The sequence below is a fragment of the Oenanthe melanoleuca genome, chromosome 5, assembly GCF_029582105.1.
Source record: "Oenanthe melanoleuca isolate GR-GAL-2019-014 chromosome 5, OMel1.0, whole genome shotgun sequence".
Lineage (NCBI taxonomy): Eukaryota > Metazoa > Chordata > Aves > Passeriformes > Muscicapidae > Oenanthe > Oenanthe melanoleuca.
Genome location: NC_079339.1, coordinates 18482905 through 18509554, shown reverse-complemented (window position 1 = coordinate 18509554; position 26650 = coordinate 18482905). Strand labels below are relative to the sequence as shown.

General features: G+C 36.5%; 1 protein-coding gene and 1 long non-coding RNA gene across 7 annotated transcripts in view; one reads left to right on the top strand and one right to left on the bottom strand.

Moving 5' to 3' along the window:
* The first annotated feature begins 2095 nt into the window (after positions 1-2095).
* On the top strand, positions 2096-10142 carry LOC130253485 (uncharacterized). The gene is made up of 2 exons (XR_008840563.1): positions 2096-3215; positions 3251-10142. It is a non-coding gene; the product is annotated as an uncharacterized LOC130253485 (long non-coding RNA).
* A 2326-nt stretch (positions 10143-12468) lies between these two features.
* PPP6R3 (protein phosphatase 6 regulatory subunit 3) overlaps positions 12469-26650 on the bottom strand; it is a 50407-nt gene continuing 36225 nt past the window's right edge. For 4 of the 6 annotated variants that reach the window (XM_056492072.1, XM_056492074.1, XM_056492073.1 and 1 more), the window contains 9 exons: positions 26500-26597; positions 24562-24616; positions 23764-23894; positions 23030-23148; positions 21540-21693; positions 20365-20471; positions 19291-19441; positions 15930-16052; positions 12469-13927 (listed from right to left, as the gene is read on the bottom strand). In XM_056492072.1, the coding sequence (XP_056348047.1) occupies positions 13876-13927; positions 15930-16052; positions 19291-19441; positions 20365-20471; positions 21540-21693; positions 23030-23148; positions 23764-23894; positions 24562-24616; positions 26500-26597 (990 nt within the window). In that variant the 3' untranslated portion in view covers positions 12469-13875. The remainder of the gene's footprint in view (positions 13928-15929; positions 16053-19290; positions 19442-20364; positions 20472-21539; positions 21694-23029; positions 23149-23763; positions 23895-24561; positions 24617-26499; positions 26598-26650) is intronic. The other 2 variants (XM_056492076.1, XM_056492077.1) reach the window with 1 other exon arrangement.

Sequence of the window (26650 nt, the reverse complement as noted above, 5' to 3'; positions counted from 1 at the left end):
AAATTGCATTCGCTGGTGTTGCTTTTTCAACATTCACTGTGATGCAGCACATGAATAAGAGCACATTATTTCATGTATATCTTTGTTAGGCTACTGACAACCATATCTGAGTGAAAACAGGAAAATTGGGATAAACTATAATTACCCAGACTGGCCTTTGAACACAACACAGAAATCTGTGGTGCATTCATGCAATGAGTATAATGAGATGTTGATGAGTGCAGGCACACAGAACCAGCTCGTTTGGGAACCCAGGCACAGGAGCTCCTCCTCTTTCAGTGCCTGCCCAGTGCTTAACACAGCCCTAGCATGCAGGCAGCTGTGGGTGTCAGGTGTGAAGCTCTCCATGCACCCTGACTGCAGATGATGTGCAGGTTATATGATCTTGTCTTCCCTCCAAGCCATTCAGCTGTATGGCAGCCTTCCCCTCAAAACTGCACTTACCCTGCACCTTTCATTTTTTGCTGGATACATTTCCCTTTCTGTAATTTTTCATTTATTCTTTTGCATGGGGGCTTTTCCATTACCTATATATATATATATCTGTTTCAAACTTTGCCTGTTCTGTCATGGACATATTCCTGTTACAGAGGTTTGTCTAAACTCTGTATTAAGTAAGGATTTGAATCAGATCTCCTTCAAGTGCTTTAAATACTAGGAAATTAAAATATTGCTGCTACACATTGAGAAATGCCTTTTTAAACACTATCTTGGGATGTAAAAGTCAACAATCCTTGGCACCAGTACTGAGCCCTCTTTCCTTTTTACCTGATTTCCTGCACCTTGTAACCCAAAATGGGCTGACCCCCCTATGGTGGGCATGGACATCTTCCAACAGATCAGATGGAGCTCAAAGCTCCACCCAGCCTGACACTTGCACATCTCAGTGCAACCTCTTCACACAGACTTGTTACTTCCTCTGTGGGTGAACAGAAGAATAAAAGTAGCACAAAAGCCAACAACTTATAAGGCCTCTCTTTTAAGACCTCTCTAAACTAATTTTTGGACAGTGAATATCTTGTCCAAAACAAGATTTGTGACAGGAAGGGTAAAAGGAAGATTGCAAATAGTTATTGTAAAGTATGGGGAATATGACTCCTGATCCAATTTCAAAATATCTATAGACATAAAATACAGGAGAGATATGTTCTGTCTCTTCAATCTATTACCTTTTGAATTAAGAAATACAAATTTCTGAGATATTATAAAGTCTTTCTCTATAGGAGAAACCAAAAAAGAAAAAAAAATCCTTATCTTGAATTCTTGCTTCCACAACATCCATTTTCATTTCTGCAAGTTTTGTGAGCCAGTGGGGTGGTGCCAATGCAACCAGCTATAATGCAGCTGTTTCATTTGCTACAGCAATTTTGAGTAATATAATTGCACAATGACTCTTTTTGCATTTTCCTAATGAAATGATGCATCCTCCACCCTCTGAAGACTGTATTCTGATATGCAAATTTTTACCTATGTCACAGATAACAAATGTATCTTCATATGATATAAAAAGGAGAAAATAAGCTTTTTGTGCAGCTTGGAGTTTGGATTGGGCTTTTTCTGTCCTAGATACCTGATGCCTTATTTTTCCTGTACACTTTCACAAGATTTTTTTTGCATTGCTACCACCTAATGGTCATAATGTCTTGTCTTAACTCTAATGGTAGCAATTTTGTCTCACTCATGCCCAGCTTTCAGACAGAAATCATACAATAGCTTTTGTCTTTTTATAAAAAAGTGGAATAGTAGTAAAATACTAAAATTACTGCCAGACTTTCATCACTCATTTTTTCTATTTGCACGGTAAAGTCTTTTTCCTCAGTGTTCCTGAAATTCTAATGACAAAGAGGGTTATGATTAATTTACAGATAGAATACCCCTTTTCTAAATGCATACTGCTCAATAAATGAACAAACTGCTTACAGTAATTAAAGTAATGTCATGCTGTGCTCAAATTGCTTGTGCTAATAAAGCTAATTGGCAACAGCAAGCATTAACTGTGATTAGTCATATGCATCTAATGTCATCACCAGTGCCTATAATTTTCTACACAGAGGGAATTTCACATCTGTTTTAAATCACTTGTCTCCTGCCTGCCTTGGTGTTCCTTCCGATATTATTAAATCAGATTCTTTTACTACAATAGATGATAAAAAAGTTGATTTTCTTTTTTCAAAGAAAGAACTGCGTAGTACAGAATAAGATATGAAGCCTTTCCAAGTAATTTATTCTGAAATAAGTGCATGATTTCAGTTAAATTAGCCAATCTGCATTTTACTTCTTTTGCATATAGTATAATATTCCCTCCAACAGAATGTAGATTATTTGCAACAGAACATTCATTTTCTCAATTTAGACTGCACACTGTATTTCCCCATGAAATGGATGAGTCAAAAGATCCATTTCGTATTTGCCTTGAAAATTTGCAAGCAATCATTATCAGGAAGAAAACCTTTTGCACCATACAGGAACTCTTAGCTGTAAATAGAACAATAACTATTTGCTGTGTCTATCCAAAAAGGTAAATCAAGAATCAGGGGGCTGAAAATAGAGTTTTAGAGACCAAAATTATCCAATAATTCATACAAGTGTTTTTCATGAGTTATATTTACTAGACATCTCCAACTTGCATAGCTTTCTAAGTTCTCTGTCCAAATGGGTACATGCTTCTAGAAACACCAAAGTGTTCTCCAGCTGGAGTTTTTCCTGTGCTGAATGAGTATATCATGTATCAATCTGTTTGCTATAGTTCTTAGTTTGCTTTTTTCCATCTGCTTGGATTTATTGATCTATGTTTAATTGATGTTTGTCTTTATGGCTCAGTTTCATGGACTACATAAAAATATGCAGCTATCCTGTCACCTCAGGATCAGCAGAGAAAAACCAATCCACCCCAAATTACACAGAGAGATATCTCAAGGAAAGTAACAAGAACATGTGCTCTACGAACAGCTCTACAGCTCCAGTGATCCCTCTTTTCTTTTTAACAATAATTTACCTGACTTTTTCCACTTAAGATTTCAGTTCTATGTCCATTATTCAAAATGTTACCTAGCTGATTGCAATTTTTTAATCCCATTTCAGAGTATGACCAGGTCATGACTTTTTTCATCATTTTTCATTGTCTAAATTCCAGATGTACTCATCAAAATCCAAATTTGGAATTTGCCATGATAATACTCCTATGGATCATATGCATCACTGTGACCCACTCTGTGGTTAATGTGATGATAGCATCAACACTCTTTCATAGAGGAATCTTAAGTTTTGCAATATAACTTAATTGTAAAGAGGTAAATCTTTACCCATAAAAAACATCCAATTTTGAATCAGCTTCAATTTCTTTGATTGTTTTTGCTTATAAAGACTACAAATGTTTTCATTTTATTGGGGTTTTTGAGAGAACCACTAAAAATCAAGGATACACATTTGAAATCACATTTAAAGCTCCAGGTGTTAACTTTCATTTTATCAGATGATAATATCTGATATCTGTTTTTACTTATCTAAGCAATTTGTTTGTAAACTCAGAGGACAGTTATCATATGGCTCACTTTTACTTATGTGAGTGAGCAGCTGCATGGTATTTAGTTGCTGGATGGGGTTAAGCCATGACAAGTTCAAAGACCTCAGGATTTTTTAATTTTTGACAGCTTGGATAACATGGCAAGTTCCCAGAGTCCTTGTAACAACAGCAGTACTTGTATTTTAGGAAATAGTAATCCTGTTTGCTTGGGCACACAAAATCAGTAACCTACCTCTGTGAAATCTGTAAAAAAAAAAAACCCTCAAGGTTTTATCCATGTATACCCTAGAGTACTCAGCATTTGTTTTTCAAGCTCATCAGCACCACTAAAAGCCAGTTCACTCTTTCTATGCAATATGGTGAACTCAGTTACTTACAAACACAGTCCAGGGAGCACAGTTAGGACTCCTGGTCTTGTGGGTGACTGGTTAGTAAGAATGTTTTACAGCTGAAGACTTCAGGACCCAAGTTCAGATGCTGTTAGAGAAGTTTACTATGATTGAAAAGACAAAGAGAGAGGACATGATCAAATATCATGCAACCAGGAAAATTACTGATGTTGAAACTGACTATGAAGAGAAACTACTTAGTCTGTAACCAAAGGAGACACTGCAATACAGGAAAAGGTTTAAGTTTCTCAGGCTTGGTTTCAGGGGGTTTGGGTGGATACTCTGCATTTGTTAATACAGTGATGTATTTGTTGTAATCTGCCTTCAAGAGGGTCAAAGTTTCTCTGACATCAATGCTTCCTGTCAAGGGCAGAATAAAGAGCAACTGGTTTTAGTTGATAAACACAACTTTGAACAAGAGGAATGGAAAACCACAAAACAGGGACTATTTTTATGGCGCTTTAAGGAGACCAAGCTAATAATAAGTAAGCACAGGTTGTAATAAGGAATAAAATTTAAAAATAAGCAGATAAACGCAATCTTTTTGGTAAACATGGAAAGTTGTGCCTCACAACTGTGAGATTCAGTATTACAAATGGGATTGTGACCTTTAAAGCTAATCCTAATAATAGAAACAGAGCATACATTTAAATTCACTTTTTAAAATTATTGATCAGAATTCATATGCATCTGAGGCACTTGAATTGTCTGGTGTTACTTTAAGATATCATAGGATAGTTGCCTAATTCCTTTAAACTTTTCTAGTCACTGATTCATCTTGTTACCCTTCTCAGTTTGAAAGCTTTAAGGTTCTTGTCCTCACTTTGCATTTTACATTCTACAAGGCTACTCACCAGCCTAACAGGTAAGTAGAGCAGTATGGGGCAAGTTGACCTTCCTGATTAGGAAATTCAGTACATTACTTCTTATATAAGTGCTGTTCAGTGCTAAAGAATATCACTTCCATGTTATTTGTACTTAATGTTCTGCTGACTAGGAAGCAGGAAATTTGAAAGTATAATTAAGGAGCTGGTCTTTCTCTTGCCTTCCCCAACACAACATGAATCTATTGTCACAAGGAAAGAGGAATAGGAGTAAAGAGCATTATAGGGAGGGAAAACTCAAAGTGTTTTTGTGAAAGGACTGGATCATTCAGTCTTAGTTAACATAATTACATAATTACACATGATAGATATTTCCCTAGGCTTTCCTGATAACCATTGGAGAAACAGGTTTCTCTAGAGGATCACTCAAGACCTACTTAGTGCAGCTCAGGAATACTTCCTTCTCAAACACAAAAACCAGTTAAGTCACTTCTCTCAGACTAAATAAATATGACAAGGTGCCAACAGATGGATCTAGGCAATGAAGATTTTAGAGGTTAATCTTACTACAATCAACTAACAATGTTTGCTGATGCCTACAATACACCAATCATTCACAAAAACCATTATCCTGGTCATTGTTCAAATGTTTTCTGCAGAAAATTTTTCACCAATACCAAAGTGCCCAGTTCTGATTAAATCTCAGTTTAATGACTTGCCAGATCTTTGCAATTTTAACATATTATAAATTCCCTGGCAGTTTTTCATTAAAGCCAAGACTGCTGAGTTTTTCTTTTTTTTAATTATGCAATTAGTAAGACTATTCTGGTGTACTTCATTAAGAATTTTTTTTAAAATCTTGTAAGAATTGTCCATTTGAATTTGAAATTTGAAATTTTTTTCTCCCTTACACTTTGTCAGCTACAACAGTCAGATTTATATTAGTGATTGCAGTGTGATGGATGATATGTGCAATTTATGCCTTTCAATATCACATTAACAGCTTTTGGAGAACATGCCACTACTACTGATTATCTGAAGTTGTAAACAGCTGTAAAACTTGATGAAAATAACAAAAGCTTTGATCTCAAACCCATTTAAGCATTCAGATTTTTATTTAACAGCTCTAACCTATTACAAATACATTTAGATCTTTTAACTAAACAAATTACTTCCTTCAAAGATACTGACAGTAGTAAAATATATTATGGGAACTGATTTAGAAACTTTAAAGTACTTATAAATGTGTAGAATTGCATTGTGGGGGAAAAAAATGCCATGAGTGGGATGAGTGGTCATGTTTTCCCTTCTTGTATTGCAACCTGGCTGTGCAGCTCAGGTGATCTTGAAGTATTGGATACAACTGTCTAAGCAAATTGAACTGTACAAAGCCTCACTGAACTTCCCACTCCATTTTACTGATTTCATTTCAGAATTTTTTCTTGGTTTTTGTTTGTTTTGTGGTTTTTTTTTTGTTTTGCATTTCATTTCTTGAATTTCTTCTCCTGTTTCTTTGTTTCATATTCTTCCCTGATTCCAGCATCTCAGAAAGTATAATTTTGCTAAGTTTTACTTATTTTCAGTCTCCCATAGAGGAAAAATACATCTTACTTGGATTTCTAGTATTTTGTTCATTTTTCAAGAAGTGAATGAGGGCAGGAAGAAGAAATTAGAGGAGGAGTTAGAATTTAAGCATCAATGATCTTAATTACGCTCTGTGAAGCCAAGTGAAACTGAGCTTTTCACAGAGCATGTGACAGACCAGAGTTCAAGCTGATCCAGAATGAAGTGAAATTATAGTCTTGTATAAGAGATATTTTTAATTACCTCTTTCAGCTTTCACTTCATAAACACATTTGCCTTGAGTATGTTATTTTTGCAGCCCTGATAACAGTTCATTCTATTTTTCTACAAGCACAAATACTTCTGTGAAATCTTCCATGAGACATCAGGCAAAAAAGAATTACAAATATACTGCCAGGATTCCTAATGAAGAGTAAAGAAGAGCTTCCTGTAAATAATTCACAACCTGCAAATGTCACCCTATTTCTTATTTTCATCCTTTAACTGTAAAAAACAAACAAACAAACAAACAAACTCAACAAAAGCAAAAAAAAAACCAAAAAAACCAAAAAAAACCAAACAAACAAAAAAAACCCAACCAAACAAAAAAACCCAAAACATTTCTAGGACAGGTTCCTTTTCCCTTATTTCTGTAAGGGATTATCCTGATAAAGCACTTGGAGAAAAAGGATACAAGCCTCTTCTAATGAAAAGCACTGGGAAATACTGACATGGATTCTTTTCTCCTCTTTGCTTCTTAGACTAAGAGTTATTTGTTTCAAAGTTCATCTATTATTACTGTAGAACTTCATCAGTCCCATCCTCAGCCACCACAGAAGCTGCTATGGCAGCAGCAGTTTACTCTTAGACATATTCAGTAAACTGATAAACGCCTGCCATCTTAGCAGTCAGCCTCATTACATTTATTTCTCCTCAACAGAAAAGCTGTAGCTAACAAAAATGCTTGTGCTTATTTTTGAGTTTCTAAGACATTCTTAGAGGTTTGTAGCACGCATCAAGGCCACAGATTGTTTATATACAAGTCATTCTTGCTCCATTACCCTTTCTGCTCTGAGGTCAAAAAAGCTTTTTTTGTCATAAGAACATACAACGAAGATTGTCAGAGATAGAAGTATTCAAGCAGTGAAATACTGGTTCGTGTCAAAGCAGGAGCAAATCCAAAGTCCAGAGGCTACACTAAGTCCCTACAGTCAGATAAGTCCCTGTGGAATACCGATGGCACATATGGCTGGACATTACAACAGTCGCAAAAATAATCTTAAAAATTAACAAGTTACTCTTTCAAACATGTCATATTATTAGTTATATTTTTTGTGAGTAAATGAAAACTAAATTCACAGTCCTCACAGCAAGTTTAGACAGGTTTTGTAAGACAACTGATATTAACACAAAACCAATAACCTTCTAATTTTGTCTTGCAGCAGCAGCAATCATTCAAGTTTCTGAATCTTCACATTCCAGAGGGCCAGATGTCACTATGTAACACACAGCCATATCATGAGTTCTGACTTCAATACTCAATTTATTCAATGGATTTCATTAATGTGTATTTTCTTCTCCTGTTGCAACTTGCAACTTCAGTCTTTTCCCTTCATGAATAACATGCCACATGCATCACTGCCATGAACTATGAAAAAGAATTCCAGGAGCCCAAGGCTATTGGATGATTCTTGTTCAGAGCAATCCATTATTCCACAGCCAGAAAGATTTCATCTTTTCTAGCTCCCTGAAGCGCTGCAATGACCAAAAAGTGATACGATGCCTTGCCTGAGATTAAGAAATTCAAACTGCCTCCCCCTGCACTCAAAGCTTTGCCATGTCCCTCCTTTATCTCTTTCAAGCCAGCGCCTTGATACTTGAAAGCCATCACCTTTCCATTTGAGTGTTGCTACCTATAACCTTTTTGCACACTTTGTGTGAACATTAACACAAGAGACTTCTCGCTCCTAATAAATATTTTAGTGTGACTAGATGATCTAGTTTCTGTACAAGTGTCACACTACACCACCATCACTTTCTTGATTCCTTTCCAGATACTTGGCATAAAAATGTATCTAGAAGTAATACCTAGTCTCTCACTGAAGGAACTGGTTAGTCATTTAACACATAGTCCATACCTTCTCTTATGACAAAATAGGAGTACAGCTCACATGGAAGAGCATCAAGCATGTACATGTACAAATTCATGCTCAACATAACCCTTGCCCTGCACTTTTACAATCCAAGTCCTTTCCTGAGTTATTCCATTCTAGATCGAAACTGAGATTGCAAAAGGGACTCCCAGTTGGATATGTCGTACCACAGGCTCAAATGTATCAAGCAGCTAGACTAAGAGAGCATCAGAGAAATCATCTGACAAAAGCTGAAGTTTGACACCAGAAGCACCAGTTCCTCCTCCCATCAAGATACCTTCAGGCTAGTCAGACACCACTGACAATGTCTACATATGCAGACACAAACCTGAAATGCTTAAGAATGGGCTGTAACTTTTGCACAAGTATCTCTTAATTCTTCCTGGTATTCTACATACTGATGTGCATGCACACAGATGTGAATCTATAGGTATTTATTTAAACAGTTCAGTTAAAAATTGTCTTCAGTGCTTGTACATAAAAATAAGTATGAATTCCACACGAATCGTGTAACTAAAGCTTGAAACAATTTACTTACCAGGAAGTCACCCACTACTTTCCAAGTTCAGAGATTTGTCTTTGGAGTTATTCAAACTAGGTAAGCAATATACTAGCATTAAAAAGAAAAGTGGCACGTTTCGTCAGCCCTTTTATCTTTTCAAGCTACTTGAATCTGAAAGGACTAAAGAGAAATAATAGGGCCCCCACAGTCCCATGAATATCTCAGTTTCTTGTTACCACCCTGTCAATATGCACAGTCCTCCATGGCTCACTCCAATGCAGAGCCCTTCTCATCAGAATCTTAAGTTTAGCAGTGACTAAATAAAAAAACCCCTTTTAAATGAACACAGCATTAACATAAATGCTTCTATAAAGATAAAGGAGGAAAGGTGCTTTGGAGAACTCCCAACAACAGAAATAAGGTCACTTGAGTTTCAGCAGTCTTAGCTTATTTTAGCAATCTCGTGCCTCTCTCTGATATGAGAATCAATAAAAGACAGTCAACACTTTTTATGTTTCGTTTGAAAAAATAGCAGAGATTTCCCAAATACTTAATTCTGTTTAGCGTAAGGAAAAGCAGGTTTTATTTGCAATGTCTGCAGTCAGGCTTTGGTGCCCTTGCAAAAGAGCCAGGCTAGTGCATTACCCAAGGTGAAATTGTGACAACCTTAGACAGATAATTGGTGTAGATAAGTGGAATGGGAGAACCCTTCCCAGCTAAGAAAGATAGAAGTGTGGCATATAGTAGACTTTAAAAGCAGACCTAACTGATTTCTAACAGGTTCAGGTTCCATCTGAAAAAGTTATTAGACCCTTGAGAATCAAACACCCATCTACCTAAATATGATCCACAGATCACAGTAATGAGACTACTAGATAAACTTCCTCTGTGCAAATGGGCAAGAATTATATCTAATGGGACATGAGCAACAAAATCTACACAATCACAGCTAGGCAAGGTGTAGCTTTTTTCTCTGGGTGGCTGTATGCCAACAAACAATCATGATCTAAACTGTGGTCTTCAGAATCATGATTTGAGACACAGAAAACACAGATGGACAGGAAAGCACCCGCACCATACACAACTCAAATCCAGAATGAGGCCCTAGAATCAGAATTACAGTATTTAAGCTATGGCCTGAAAGATAAAGGGAATCCCACCTCATTTTGCAAGGTACTTAGTGACTTAGAGAAGGCAGAAATACAGATAAAGTTCTCTCCAATAAAAATTATGCAAACACTAAGCCCAGACTCATATAAAAACAAATTATGAAAGATGCTATCAGCAAAACACAAGATAAAGTTTGGGTCTCAGTGCTTTCTAAGTTGTGGCAGCAGAGTTAGAAGTACTGAGCTTTCCTTTGGATATAATTAAAAGTATGACTGCATCCAAGTCATTAACCAAGACTGAACACAGGGCAAACCACAATTTAAAACAAGTAACAGAATCTGGTCTGAGCAAGTCCAAAAAATTTCATGAACTGTCCTATCTAAAGCAGACAGAAAAATGCCTCTATCTTTACAATAAGAATATTTTTTATTTTAATTTTATTGTCTTCGTCTCCTTCCATGCTGTAACCTTACATACTTAAACAATAATGGAACAGGAAGATGCCAAATCCTTACCTGCTAGTAAGTAAGACACAGAAGCTAAAAAACAAATCTTAAAACTTTATCAAAAAAGGGCATTTTGCTGCCACAGTGACAGTCATTTTCCATCCTAGTTTGGAAAACAATACAGACACTTCCATAACGAAACTCAAAGCACTTATACTACACTGGAGAAAGCACTATTTATTCTGAGACAGTCAGAAGTGATTAAGTCTATTAATAGAGCCAGTTATATACAGTAAGTACTTCCTGATATAACTGTATGGGACATATGACAGAAAACAAAATCTCCAAGGAAATTAATGCTTTAAAATTTAAACAGAAAGGTAAGTTTATAATAAATGACGGTAAGAATCTGATTCATCTTCCTCACAAATCTCAATGGATTTCACACAAAGAATGAATACCACAGCAAGTTTCCACAAGAAGTATGCAGATGACAACACAGAACTCACTGCTTTCAAGAGGTAGATACAAGGTTTAATAGGTGCAAAAATGTAGACTTCACTCAAGAGCATGGTCACATGGGATTCCATGTACAACGACATAATGAGATTGTTTCCACTATCCTGTTATCTTTTCAGTGAATTAATGGCAATGCTAGTCAAGATGATGACTTATGCTTTTACTTAAATGGAACAATCTTGCTATGAGACTAATTCAGGGCTTACACTTAAAAACAATGGTTTCACTGGTCAAGAGGCATGATTCATCCACTCTGCCAGGTGGGAAGAGGCAATGAGCTACTAGAGATATTACTGGTCTAGCCACTTTTGAAACAGACTCTGGAGTAAAAATCCTTCACCAGAGGAATCCTGAGGATTAAATCCACTGCCCATTGGCATCAACTGATATAACTGATTATTCCTCAGTTTCAAGTGACTGAACCTTTGGCCACTTCAAAGAGCACTGTGGAATGTGGCAATGGACAAGTCTTTCAAAACAAGCTCATTTCATCCTAATTGCTGCTAAAAACACTGTAGGAACTCAAACCTGTACAAAGGTATGAGGCTTCAGTCCATGCTGCAAATGCATTAAAATACCTTTTCATAAAGAAGACTCAAATTCCATTGCATCCAAGTCAAATCTCATTAAACAGGCTGGGTAACAGCCACTCAGGATTCTCACAGTGCATTCAAACCTCTGTAAGGCTACGTGAGCAACACTATTGATAAAAGATGGCAAAAGAGGTTTGTTTACACACACCCATACACCCCTCCCCTCCCCAAACACACCTCCAATGCTTTCAAGTTCTGGATTCCTTGTGCGAGTAATAGAGTGAGTGGATAAAACACACCCTACACTTCCTCAAAACAGTGGACTGATATGACAACTTGTGAACAGAAAGACAAGTACAAGACTGCTGAACTGAAGGCAACAGGGCCCAGATTCAATTTCATCTACTGTGTACTCTGGTTTTCACAACTACAGAACTAGATAAATCAACTTTTTAGCAAGGGACAAATAATTCCACTGGAAAGGACCCAAGTTTCTCTCCTTACAAACATCAAACTTACACAAACGAACTTGCTGCTTTTGCCTGTATTTAGAATTTCTACTTGACTCCAATTCATATGATGAAATGAGCAGTTTTGTTTCCAAAGCTACTTGTTCAGTGACAGATTAAAGTGACAAGAAGGACAGCCGCCTGCGCTAAAGCTAACACACAAAATGGTTTTGGTCAAGCTGATCTGAAAGTAATTCTTAATTGATAAAGAAAACTTAGAAACTGACTGGATTCCATCATTTATAAAGTACAAATAAAAGGGCAACCATAGCTACCAAATCCACTTATGATATTGTAGTTTGTTTTGACACAACTGATCAGTTTCCAAAAACTTCCAAGGACAAGTGCACTGAACCTTGCAGAAAATGCAAAAGAGAAAGCAATAAGGGCAGTGACATACATGTGGGTTTTTTATTTCTGTATGCAATGTAATGTTTAGGCACGTTGTTTGGGACGCCTTCTAAAAGAAATCATTGGCCATTGTTTAGAATATCCTTTTGGCTTTAAATACTGGTCAGGAAAACAAATGATGTAAAAATAAATGAATATGACTATTACAGAAACAAAAATGGTTTTGCGTCTAAAAGTGCAGGAGTATTTTAACCCTTTCACCAGACAATGTGGCAATATACAGTATATTGCTTCTGTTTGTTTGAGAAGGCTGTTGGAATTTTACACTGACATAGAAAATTATAAATTACACAGAATTAGTTTCCATAATCACTATATATATACACAAACCAGCTGTGAAAAAACTGGTTTAGAACATACAAATGAAAGCCTCACACAGATCAGTACAGTGAAATTACCAATTAATACGCTCTGCTGCCAAAATTTGTATTAAAAACACTATTTAACTTTTAAAATGCAGGTACTGTAATTACATTAGCAGCATGAGCACTTCTTTTACTTGACTTGTCTAAAAGGATTATAGCGTTTTAAATACGCAGATTGTTCTGAAATGTTCCATTGTATAATGCTTGGTATTAAACTAAATCTTGGTGAACTGTTTAAAGGCAGGTGAACCACTTAAACACAACAAGCCATGTGCACTCCAAATATTCTAGTGTTTCACCTGGAAGGTATTGTTTCAAGCAAACTAGACTTAACAGAACATATGGCTTTACAGTAACATCAATTTGTCAACTAAGCTGTTGCAATAAATACTTAAAATCTCTACCAATAGACTTACATTTTTTGATCTGTTTTGAACAATACAGAAAACAATTACCAATTAAAAAACCTGTTGTAAAATGTTGAACACCAAAAAATTCTTATTTAAATCACTTTTGTAAGCTAAACCAACCAAAATAACATTTATAGGGCATTTCAGTTTCAGAAAAAACATGAATTTTCTTTTTCTTTTTTACAAGGTGAAAAATGTAAGAAAACTCCTAAATACTTTGGTCACACTAATCGTCAAATAGTTATGTCTCAAATACATTAGATTTTTGTATTCACTTTTTTATAAAACTATTCTTACAGCCATTTTAACTATAGTAACACTACTGTCATCATTACATGGGTAGCAGGATCTTATTTCACAGGCCCCCCGTTATTTAGAACAATACAATATAAACATACGCAAAAATTATTGGTATTTCTCAATGTGCAATATTTTTACACTTATGAATTTCTGTACAATGTCTTAAAATCTAGAATATAAATGTTGCTGGTCCTGATTCCTTGCGAAATTAGTGCAGCAGTGACTGGCTTCAACAGGGTCTAGATGATATCCTCAAGAAACACTCAAACACCTGGACATCAGTTCTTTCTCTTCAGCCAAGGTAGTAGACATCACATATCATACAGGGCCATTAACAGATGCCTCTCCTAAATGGGTGTGCTGATCAGTCCTAAGAGGCCAAAAAAAAAAAAAAACAAACAAAGAGATGTAAGTACACAAGAAAGATTCAAAGACAATTCAGGTAGGTGCAATAAAAACCAAACAAAAAACCAACAACATCAGATCCTGTGTAGCACAACCTGTGAACTGAAAGAAGGAAATGTGCTAATAACATGCTCATCCCAATTATCTTCTGCAGTCCAGCATTTCTGGAGTCCTTATTTCCTCATTAAGCATAGCACTTAATTAACTGGACACACCATTGAAAAATGTGTGGTCTTCATTAACTGAGATAATAAGTTATCTCTAGAGATGTGGTATCTCAGAATTACTAATAAAGAGCATGTTTCTGATACTTATCCAAATCTTATTCCGTGAAGCAAAATGTGATACTAGGAGTATTTATGGTTGCACTGGAAAGTCAGCAGCTAAGACACAACAGGAAAAACAACAGTGTCTTAAAAAATTGCTTTAGTTATTCATCTAATCTACAAAGAGCCTTTCAAAAATACTTTGAATGTCAGGCTACTAGGATGAAACATTCATGAAGTATGGAGGAAAATGGAGAGCAAGCCTACAAGAGTGAAAACAGTAACAGTATATACATTTCTAGATAAAAGTTTAGTGTAAACATGGGCTCAATTGCTCTGGACTGACACCAAGATCAAACCAGTGCATGAAGACATTAAAAATATGCAAGCAACAGAGGCAAAAAAATCTCAATTTCCATTCAGTGCAAGTCTATGGAATACATCTCTATGGAATTGCATCTCTAAAAGAATGCAAATACTGCTTGAAACTACAGATGAGGAAAGTTACCTGTAACTCCTGTTCTCTGATGGTGGACATCACAGAGAAGCCACTCTGGGGTCCGTGCTCTACATGCACATGACCAGCAGGAGCCCCCTAGCTAAGTCTTTGGCTGCTAAGCTCTAAAAATACTTTTTAAAAAACATATGTAAACATTAAAGACAGCACTAGACAAAAGCAAACACTTTTTAGAGAAACCTGGAGGGCAAGAAACAAATGTTGCATGGACAGGAAGTGTAACAGCCTGCACAACCATCATCCATTTATTAACTGCAAAAAAGTCTATGATAGAACAGGGCTCCTAGCAGAGGTTACTCCTGCTAGCCAGCAGCCACAGACCTACCTAGGGGACTCCTTCCACTGGTCATACATACATGGAGCCCCAAAAGCACCATTAGGTTGATCTTGGTATTTATCCTGTGCTTACGAGGATCTACTGCAACAGCCACCTTTTGAGAAAGTTCTGAGCTTTGCTGAAGCCAGCAGGAGTCAGTGAAAGGAGCTCCTGAGATTTCCCACAACCTAAAGGCAAGCTAGCAATCTGCTAACTCTGTTGGTTCAGACAAGCATCTTCACTCAAAAGGTAATCACCTAGTACCCAAGGACCTTTTCCCTACAATTTAATGCTTAGCAGCATTGAAAAAATATTGTCTTGATAAAGACTGCATCTCTAGGAGACACTGTGAAAGAGTTTTAGTGCTTCCCACTAAGTAAACAGGGTTTTTGTCTGATTAGAATCCCCTCCTTGACCAAGTCTGAGATTTATGCAGATAAGAAGTTAGAGGAAATGAACTAAATATTGGCTCACAAACAAATCTTAAAAACCAGAATTTAAATTTGCCAAACATGCTTCCATTTTTTTAGTCTATGTACAGTATAATCAGAACATGCAGTATTTCTGTGCAATTCACTATTCTAACTTAGTAACATTGTCACAAAACAGAATGGGGATTTTTACAACTTCCTGCAAGAAAAATACTTTGAAAAGTATTGGAAAGAAAAAGCCTTTGATGACTCAAGAGTCACAGAACCAACTAAAAATTCAACTTGTGAGAATTTAAATAAAATAAAAAATAAATAAAATAAAATAAAAGCAAGCAGATTTTTAGACTGAGCCAAACTCAATCTCTTTAGATCAATCCTATTAGAAAAGCACACAAACTGCTATTTAGAGAATTGAAAGCATCCTTGAATGTAGTTACCTCTGTTCTGGACTGCTGTTAGCAGGCTGAAGACCTGAAGGGACCTCTTCTGCAACCTCTGTATTCTCTTCTACTACATATTTACAAGAAGGATCCTGCGAGGTAGTCAATTTTCCTTCCTCACTTAAAAATCAAAACAAAACAAAAGCAAGAGGTTATTTAATGTATTTAACGTTGAATTTATTTATAGGGAATTTCAGGCAACAGGAGAAAACTGAGACGGGTCCATATTTCACATGCAAATGGATTTTAAGTTATGATTGCAACATGAAGATCAAGCACATGGCTCTAGACTTTACAAACACCTAATGATGCACTGGTGTTTACATTCCATTAAAACTTGACCAGATAAAAGGGCAGGAAACACAGTGATTGCAAATACGATCAGAAAGGAAAAAAGGAATGTATGTGATGCCTGAAGTGATAACAATCACGATCCTTTACTATACATACCGATAGGATTTCAACACTCTGAAGCCAGAAGTATGCAAAAATGGAAGAAAGTATAAAAGAAATTCAAGATTCCCTCAGAAACTGGCATTAATAAAGTCTGTCCACGAAACGTACCAGCAAAATCATTAACTCATCACTAAATTTCATAATAAACTTCCTAGTAACTCCACAGTGAATACTATGTACAGTTTATGAAGTACAAAGACTGCAGCCCAATCTACTTCACAAATTTCCTCTTATAGACAAAAACAAAGTTCAGTGAAAAAGCTGTACACTCACACTATGTAAGACAGTACCATGTAACCAGGCAGCCTCAAAAGTCATTATTGAATAAACCTTCTGGTTTGCCTCTAAACCCAAACTTTTCTGCCTCTCTATTCCACCCTCTTCCACCTCAACCACACCATTATGAATGAACTAAAACACAAATTTGAGCGTATATACCTGCAAGAGATAGTTATAAAGTAGCTCTGAAGTAGACAAACATCAATCTTATACCTCTGTGGCAACAAATCTATTTATTCAAGAAGTGCCAATCTCCTCTGCTGGTTTTCTTCCTATTCTCACAGTTCTCCTTTCCATGGATCCTTTAAATTTCAATGAATCCTTCTCTTTTCTCCTTCTATCCTGCAGAGCCTGCAAAAATACTGTCTTTTGCATTGCAATCTTGCATCAAGTTTTCCCCATCTAATCTCCCCATCTCATTTGCTTTGATGCTCTTTGCATTGCTTCCAAATAATATTTTTGTCACCATCACTATCAAAAAGGATGCCCTAGGATTTTTTAATTTTTTTAAAGAGACAGTCTCTGCTTCCTACTTTTTCTCCACTGTGAACTAAGTTTGGAAATCAAATTTTTGTCCTTTGCAACTTTTCACAAATTAGCTACTGCACTTATAAATCCCCTCAATGTTGACTTCAACGCCATCAATTTTCTATTGTCAGAAACCTAGATAAAGCTGAAGTCTGGAAGCATCCACTTTGAAAGGCAAACAGGCCAGAGTTGGACTTCCCCTCAGTACTCTAACTGTCCCTTAATTTAAACTTTTTCCCAGCAAGTTGGTTTTAAAAAATGCCACTTGAGCATTGAACCACAATGAAGCAGCATATCTCTATCAGAGTAGAACAGTCTGCACATTTAAGACCTCATGTTTGTACCCCCTTGCATGTTTCTTTGACATTTCCCTTTCAAATCAAGATCCCAGAGTTCCCATAACTAGAAGTTTTCCATGTGCAATCAGACAGAGTGCCTGGTAATCTCATCTGGACTCCCTTTCCCATAAAATATTGGAACAGAAACTTTCAAGGTCCCTTCTGACTGGGGCAATTCTATGATATTGTCTCCCTTTGCACCTCTATGTTCTTTTAACTACAGTTCCAGCAGGCAGTTCCATGAAGGCAGGCAGGAATTGTCACCAGATGCTGCCTCCTCCTTAGTTTTTGCACCAGTATCACAAGACACACAACTTGAAAGTGCGCGTGAGCTAAACTAGTTTAAAGAGAAGTTTAAAGACACCATGGATAACTAAACCAAATTTGTAAGCATCTACAAGTAAAGACCATGAAAAAAACATTATGAAAAGACAGAACAAACTGGAGAGCGTACATATCATTTACTAAATCAGCAATGCACTATGGATGGCTCCACGTGACATCGATCTGCACGGAGTCTCAACACTTCTCTAAAGTGCTGTGGTTCATTCCTCTATCAATGCCATTTGATTTAGAAGCACTGTGCAGTCACAGATTTTCCCTCCTCTGTGCTGAAAAACCATCAGAAGTCACCCAGATAATGAAATGGATGCAAACAAGAATGATGGAAAGCCATTTGGTTTTCAAGGTCTATTCATTTTGGATGGTTCAGGAATTATCTCCTAACATTAATGAAGTAAATTAATTTATACAACAGGCAATGTAAGGAGGAGTAACACTGGAAAAGTTTCTTATACTGGAATTGATTCAGGGTTTTTTTTTAAAGCAACTTCTAAGACATACTGACAAATTTTAGTATTTAAAGCTAGAATAGCAACAGATACTAGGAAGTTATTCTAAAAGAACAAGAAAAGGGCTGCATGTCAAAATGCTCTAGCAGTGTGCTCCAATTTATCAACACCAAGGTGGAGGCAGGACACATCAGCTTCAATAAAGACAAAATTTTTGCATGTCATACTGTTTGTAGCCTCTGTTTCCCTACATTAATATTTGATACTAAACAAAAAACACTTGATCATTAAATCTGAGATCACAATATCTTAATAGATGGATTGGAGTACACAACACTGTAATAAGCTTTATTCTCATAAAAGGATCACAGTGTTGATATACATATAATATACAATTTGACTATGTTGTAAGACACTTATTCCTGAATCTTTGTATCAGAAGATGGCAAAATTAAGAAGTTGTTCTTCCAGTTATTCAAGAATTCCATGTGCCACCTGTAGTCCAGAACAGATTTAATACCATCATGTATACCACCAACAGCGATCACCCCAACTGTCTGTTGAGCTACACTTAAAAGCAGTGCCTGACTGGCCTTCAACTTCTTTTACTCTTTATGAAAAGAATGAAGTTCCAATCCAAATCTAAGAACTCTGTCCAAAATTTTAAAAGCTTAGTTTTGATATGCAATGTAAAAAGAACCATACATGAAAAATGCATAGTAATGTGCATCAGGGGCAAAAGCTGAGTCAGTCTTCTGCTAATAACCTTCCACTGAAACTAAGGCTTGATAGGCAAAGTCACATGTTATAGTAACAACTAGGAGTCAAATTTCAAAACAGTTACTTTGAAAGATTTCTAGTTAAAGCCTCGAATTATCACTTAATAAGAACTCTCTCTGATGATACAGTGTTCCATCAACAGTATTCTATTCACATGGTGGAAAGACAGTAAATAGGCACTCTTACCTTTTGAAAACGGCAGTTTCAGTTTTTGCATCTACAGTTAGGCTCAGTGTCTCCTTCATGCTGCCATTCATGACTGTCTCGGTTACCTTGTCTGTGTTTTCCACATCATCCTCTCCATCTGAGCTGGCCTCCATAGCAACACTTGCTGGGGCTGCAAGTAGATACAGAAGCAATTCAGTACATGGCTGGTCATGTTTCTATTTCATGTGCAAGCACATAAGCCAATACATCAAGAACAGTATTTCTGCAGTTTTGCACACTTCTTGAATTCTTCCTTACAGAGAATGTCACCTTTCTCCAAGTGTCACATAGAGAATATGAGTATTACTTACAGGTGGCTTAACAAAAAGCCACAGTCTGTAGATATTTTCATTTTGACTGACAATGGTTACTGCAACAGTTTTGCCTAAACAAGACCTTAGTAGGATTACAGTGACAAATTATTTTTCTGTACAGTCAAATTCACGACAAGTCTACACAGCACAAATTTGACTCTAAGCTTCAAAAGTACTGACAAATCTTTGAGAAGTCCAGTCTGCCTGGACTTCTCAAATACACTTCTTGCTCTCTCTGGTAGTAATATATACAAAAAGAAGATCATTAAAATATTTTTGTCCTTTTAACCAGTTCATACATGTAGAACAAACGATTAGAGCATGCATAGTGAAGGTGGCTCAGAAAGGCATGAGCAAGGAGGAGAAATTTGAACACATTGAAGCTACTGGCCTATTACCACACAGGACAAAAGTGGAGGCATTCTTTTTGGGCACAGCTCAGCTAAAAGCTGACACAAGCGAGAAGATGCTCTAACAGAACAAACTTTGCTTCTTTGTAATGCTTTTCTGTTCATGATGTGCAGACTTTAAGGTATTAGTAACACTAGCTCTTGTTTCAAATTAGAAGGTATTTTAAGTAGTCTATAAATTCTTTGAAAATACTTTTAATACCTGTCAGAACAGCAGCAGAGCTAGAGGAGAGTCTCTGGAAACCTAAAATTTTAAATTTCAGGGAGATTTTTCTTACACACACCCCCTATGATCAAGCCATTTGCATTTGGGAATGAAGTTTACTTACTCTCCAGCGGTGTTGTAAGAGTAGTTGCGTTTGCACTCAAGGGATCACCTGCATCTGTGTTTGTTTCCATTTCCACAGGAGAATTACTTCTTAAGGAGTCTTTTGAGCTTCAAGTAGAATAAAAAAAACTTTAGAAACATTTCTGAATAGCAAAATGAAGTGTTCTTTAACAGTATTAGTTCTCAATGAAAGCTATAAGGCCTAGAACTATACCAAAACTAAATTACAGCAAGTTTGCTTCTAGGAGTGATGGAAAGCCATACTAAAGAAGCTCAGTAATGGAAAATGCACCAGAACTGAGCTGAGGGTGTTTGATGGCCACTTTATTTTTACTTGATTGTATTACATTACAAGTATTAGTGGACATGTCCCTAGTAACTAAGGCATACAGGTATCACCAGCTCCTTGCATTGTTTCCAAATATTTTAAACTGTTTTGCTAAATGTGTTTTTCTAACTTGATAGTTCACTGTTGAGACTGGCAGTGAAGTCATGAACAACTACAAAAGCAATTTCACTGTTTAATTTTATACATTGTACAGCTACAAGTTTTTCATTCTAAAGGAATTAAGGTGACAAGATTTGGCCACTTGAAAAACATCTCACTATTTACAGAATGTCTTTTCTATCCAGTAATGTGGCAACTCCACATCTTCATTTTCTAGGCCCTTAATCTGGTTATCAATTTACCTGCCTCAATCATGAAACAAAACTGTTCTAGGTTGGAAAAAATCATACTTTTGTATCTGAGCTGTTTTAATGCCCAGACAAAGTGAAAAGCTAAATGTACAAAAGCAAAGTCTTCCAATAAGAGAAGGAATTAGTTCCTGACTGGCAATATTTGGCAACTCCAAAATAATATCTATTTGATTAGGTATATACACAAGACTTCACTAGAGTGTAGAGTTCAATCCAAAAGAAGAACAGCACTATCTTGGGTGTTCTCAAAATCATGCAGAATTTCTTAACCTAGTTATCACAAGTGCATACTGATACAAAATTTAAAAAACCCAAAACACTATTACCCATCCATCCTGGAAAGGGACATCATACAGACACATGCTGTTGGAACACATGGCGCTCTTCAGACCCTTTACATGCTCCAGCAACACAAGCTTGTGCAGAGATGGACACCCCAACAAAACCAAACTCACCCTGAGTAACTGATATTCTTACCTCAAAGAGGATGTGAAGTCAGAAAAGGAAGCCCAGCCAGTTTCTTTAGCTGGCACTGGTGCTCCAGTACTCCACACAGCAGAGCCAACAGAATCCAGACTGGCACCATGTGCTGTCTCCATGGGTACATCGAAGTTTGCTGACCAGTTAGGTGCTGAAAAACCATCATTAAGTTCATTAAGAACACATTTCTACAAAGAACAGGAGTGCACATATGCCTAACACACTGATTCTCTCTATGAACATTCCATAAAGAGAAGCAAGACTCATAACTAGATTTGAAAGCACATGCAGAAAAATCCTGTACTTCCTGTTAAAAAATGAATGTATTCCCCAAAAGGAAAATTCTGCTAGTAAGGCAGAATTTTAAGATCAGTAATTCAGAGTACTCCGCTAAAAAAAAAAAAAGTTTATCCAAAGAACAAAACTAATAAAACATATTAAGTCACAAGTACAATCCCACTTTATCCTTTAAATTAACCTCAATATTTGCTATCATTTTTCAAACTAATTTCTATACTGATGACAATTGTAAGAGTTTTCGTCCCTTTTTCATTTTTTTCAAATAATTTCTCATGCACTAACATCACTGCTTAGTTTCAGAAAAGTTTAAGGCTTTTTACAACTTAAAATATCTATTGATAATTTAAATTTGGGAGCAACTGTGAATAGCATCTAATTTAGGATAGGTCAATTCAAAATACTTCACCTACCCAAGGGAAACATGTTTTTCTTTAACACTTACATACAAAAAAACAGGCTGAAAAGGAAGCTCTGACTAGTAATTAGAAAATCCAACCCAGGCAGATATGGGAGGAGACCCACATGGATCAAAACTTGTTTGACACACAGATGCCAACGACACCAATCTGACAAAAGAAAAGAAAACCCTTAACTTTTCCTTCTAATGTAATTCCTTACAGTCTAGATAAACACAGGGCTTTTACCTACAGACATTGCCAGTTTAACAAAAGCCAGTTTAGTCTTGACTTGAATGTGAAAACTTTTCAACTTATTACATCAGTTAAGATTCCGTGTAAGAGTCTCCTGATTCATATCTTTCATTCACATGAAAACAGAACAATGCAAATTCACTTAGCTTCTCTAGGAAGTCTTCTAAAAGAGCATTTTTAGACAAAAAGCAGGTCTGCAAGGCTTCCAGTAAAAATACCATCTTTTGGGTTTAGATAGTAACATATTAGGTTTTTGTAGGCACTCAATATTTATAAATGAGTATTTAATCCTCCCCTTTCTGACTACTCCTCCTTTTTTAACTCCTGAAGAGTAGAAACATGAATTTTAGAGAGTAAGTAATTTAAGACATGTAAGGAATTCAAACTTCCCAATACATGCATGCCCTGTAGCAAGTGGGAAAGACTACTTTAAGACAGTTGGAATACAAGCAGATAACAAGGAAACTCCTAAAAAAACAGGCTGCTAGATCAAACAATTTCCTACAACCCAAAGCAGCAAGGAAAAAAGCTACGTACGTTCACTTAAGTCTACTTCCATTTTGTCTTCTGTATTGGTGTGGGATTCAAACAAGTCTTGTTTAGTTCCATCTTCTTCTTCAGAATCTGTACTTTCTTCACTGTCTGTACTGCCCGAACTTCAAATACAAAGAGAGAGTTTACATTCTGTTTTTAGTATAACACTCTGGGCACAATGAAATGAGTTTCAGACTAAAGAGAATTACAATTATTTCTGACAGATTACTTGAGGTATGATTTTTAGCTCTTAGTATTCCCCTCATTTCTCTCTCAAAGAAACCAGGTTTAAGATTTTTCACTTGATTACATGAAGAGGCTTTCATTACATATCGAGGGAGGCTGAACAGTCCTGAGTTTTGGGGACTAGATGCTCCTTCCCCTGAATGCATTTTCCTTTGTCCACAGCCATACTGGTACTGTAGTGATGACAGCAAAATCTAATAGAGGTGTGGAGCTGGGCTGCCTTGTCTGAAGCAAGGACAGCTGGGCCAGTTTAAAGGCAGAAGGAAAGAAGACGCAGAAGGAAAAAAACCCAAAACCAACAAGCTACAAAAGCCAAAGTGCATCTTCTGCAAATTATAGCTGGAAAACAAAGCACTAGAGTCCCATATCTACTCATTTCTCCAAAGAAGTTATGCTGGATAGTCTGTACTAACAGACAGACTGAATCAGAGGAAAGGTGCATTACTGCAGGCTCACTGCACTGCTATTTGGATGATAAACACCCTTCTCACCTGGAACGCCTCTGGGACTCTGGTGCAAATGCAATGTGTTTTTCTTCCCAAATGTCTTCTTCATCAGAGCCACCATCATCAAACTGCTGTATCCGCTCCTTACAGCAAGCCTCAAACAAGGCTATATTGCCCTAAATAGTATAAAATCCACATTACATGAGTAAGCATCTTGAAAACACATGACTATTCTGAAGAGAATCCTAAGCATTTCTCTAAAAACAGCAGAAAACCAGAATGTCTTAACTTAAAGCTTGTCAAGAAAATAGGCAGGGCTGCTTGTTTTACTTGGCTACTAACAAGCTAAGTGGACCAAAGAACACTTAGGAGTTTCCATCATGTTTAAAAATGGGATGTAGGAGTGATCCCAAAAAGCCTTCCAGACAACCAGAGCACAAAGTACTCCACCTTTATTTTCCGTAGTGGAGGGTCATTTTAGCTCAACCAACAAATAATATCGAGGTTCAGAGTCTCTGTCATTACTTTCCTGTCACTATAATCTCACTCGACTTAAAGAGCTTCTAATCATAAAACACAAGTGTGCAGCATGCACAAATCAGATCTAAGACCAATCTCAAACCCATTTATAAAAATCAGAAGCAATTCTGCTTAATACTTATCAAAAAGAACGATAATAGCGTCTTCCAATTAGTAAATCTCATTACATAGGAATAAGGTAGGGAAATATTTTCCAGTGACTTCCACATAAAAACAGTAAATATAACCACTGCCAACACTTTGAGGTCATGTCAAAGTTTAAAAGGCAGTAATTTTTCTGAAAGTACTGGAACACATACTTACACTTTCATTTGTATTGAGGGTAAAGTTGATGTCCGAAACCCGATCAAAAGAAACACTACAAGAAAAAAAGAAATGTACTCAATAACACAGGATTTTCTGTTGTGACATGAAGACATTTAACTTCTCTTTGGTTTCTTATTTTCCAATAATTTAAAAATAGAAGACAAAAGACAAAGTAGTCTCCAACACAAAACAGTCAAAATTACACGCCAAGGAGGCCTGGCATTTCTGTGATTTTTTTATCTGTTAAATATTTTAAACAAAAACACAGAACATTGCCATCTACAGTTAGGTGCATGCAACAAGCCTAAACAAGTATAACTGAAATTATAGACCCAAATCTCAAATACTGTATTGCTATGCACTGGAAAAAACCTAGGCCTAAAGAATGCCTAGTCTGACTATGCTCTACCATTAATATCTCACATTTTCTATAGGAAGGGACAAAACAAAAATAATATTAAATTCTGTTTCCTAACAAAAGAACTTCATAAACTTTTTTTTAACCTATCATTGAAATATTTTCCCAGAAATAATGCTAAGTATTAGGCTTGACATATCTTTACATATCAGAAGAGTTAATACATTCCTTGTCTAACCATGAGTGCATTAAGAAGAGCACACACTACTCCTCCTCTAATATTCACTGCATTGCGAAGCAGGGAAAAAGGTAAGTGGTCTACAGGAACCTAAGTCACAAGTGTGACTGCATTACTATTCAAGATACCACCTGAATTACTGTACAAAGCCATGCAGGTAACTTAAGAGTGCAATGATTCTGGCACAGAAGGCATAACTTCAAAGTAACTTCACCTATAGCTTAATTCAGCTCATGAGTACATCGTCAGTGTACCTGTCCCAAATCTTGAGACCTCTTTACATAAGTAGTCATCATCTTTCTACCAAGAGAACAGACTTCCAAAGGCATGAACTTTAAGGAATTCCAACTCCTATCTTGCCAAAATCCACTTGCTTCTAACAAAGTTAAGGAGTACCCTGCGTTACTTCCTCTACCATCATATCTGTGGTGTAAAAATCCAGAAATGCTTCTTGGATGGAAGGTACAAGCTACAGCCAGATATCACTTACTAAGCATAGTAAATGATACTAAGCATATCTCTTATAGAGGAGCACTGAGATTATTATAAAAATACCCTTCTAAAAACCATCTTGAAATAAAGCTTTTTATTCCTACCTGCATGTTCTGGCACCCCAAGCCATGAAATCTTATAAAAACTATGATCAACTCTACCACTAGCAAAAACCCCTATTCTCCCCTTTTCTCTTTACTGCATCTGTTTACTTACAAAGAAAGATACCAGCTTTTGTGAGAGGTGTTTTTTCTTATGTGCTGGTCTTTGTTTCATTTGGGGCTTTTTAACCTGACCAAGACTGTTCTCATTCCCTCATCTTTCATCTAGACTATTTGTAGAAAGCAGTCATAACTGCCTCAACCTTGTAAACAAAGGTAGACTTACAATGCCCCTCCTTCCTTTCCCCTATAGAAAAGTATACTCAGACATGCTGTTCCTGTCATCTTTTCCAGGAAAACATAGAAATAGAGCTATTCATATGGTCATCAGCATGGGAAAAAAGCCACTTTGAGACAGAGAGAAAGTGATCCAAATAATGTCAGGTCAACAGAGAGCCATAGCTCTCTGTTAAAAAGCAGAGTTATAATTCATTTTTTTGTTCACAAGCACAGCATTCTCAACACTGGCACAACCAGGAGATTAGAAAAAGAAGAAAAGCCGTTGCTTTTTTCTGTTCAGGGAGGTTTCTATCAATGCACACAGATGGCACAAAAACAGGACTGATTGGCATCTGCTTTACATCAGTAAATGCTTGTACTTATCATAAGCAAAACCACAGCCAAAAACACAGTAAGAAAGAAAACTCACAAGACTATAGCCAAATTCGGTATAATATTATACTCACTTGCCAATGTCATCTTGATCAGCAAACTTCTCATCGTTGAAGCCAAACTGGTCAATAAAATTGGACGTCATTTGTTGCATCTGATAATCAGAAAAGGCCTGGCAACCCCAGGACCAACGACAGTGATATAATGATTCTACTAATACTCTAT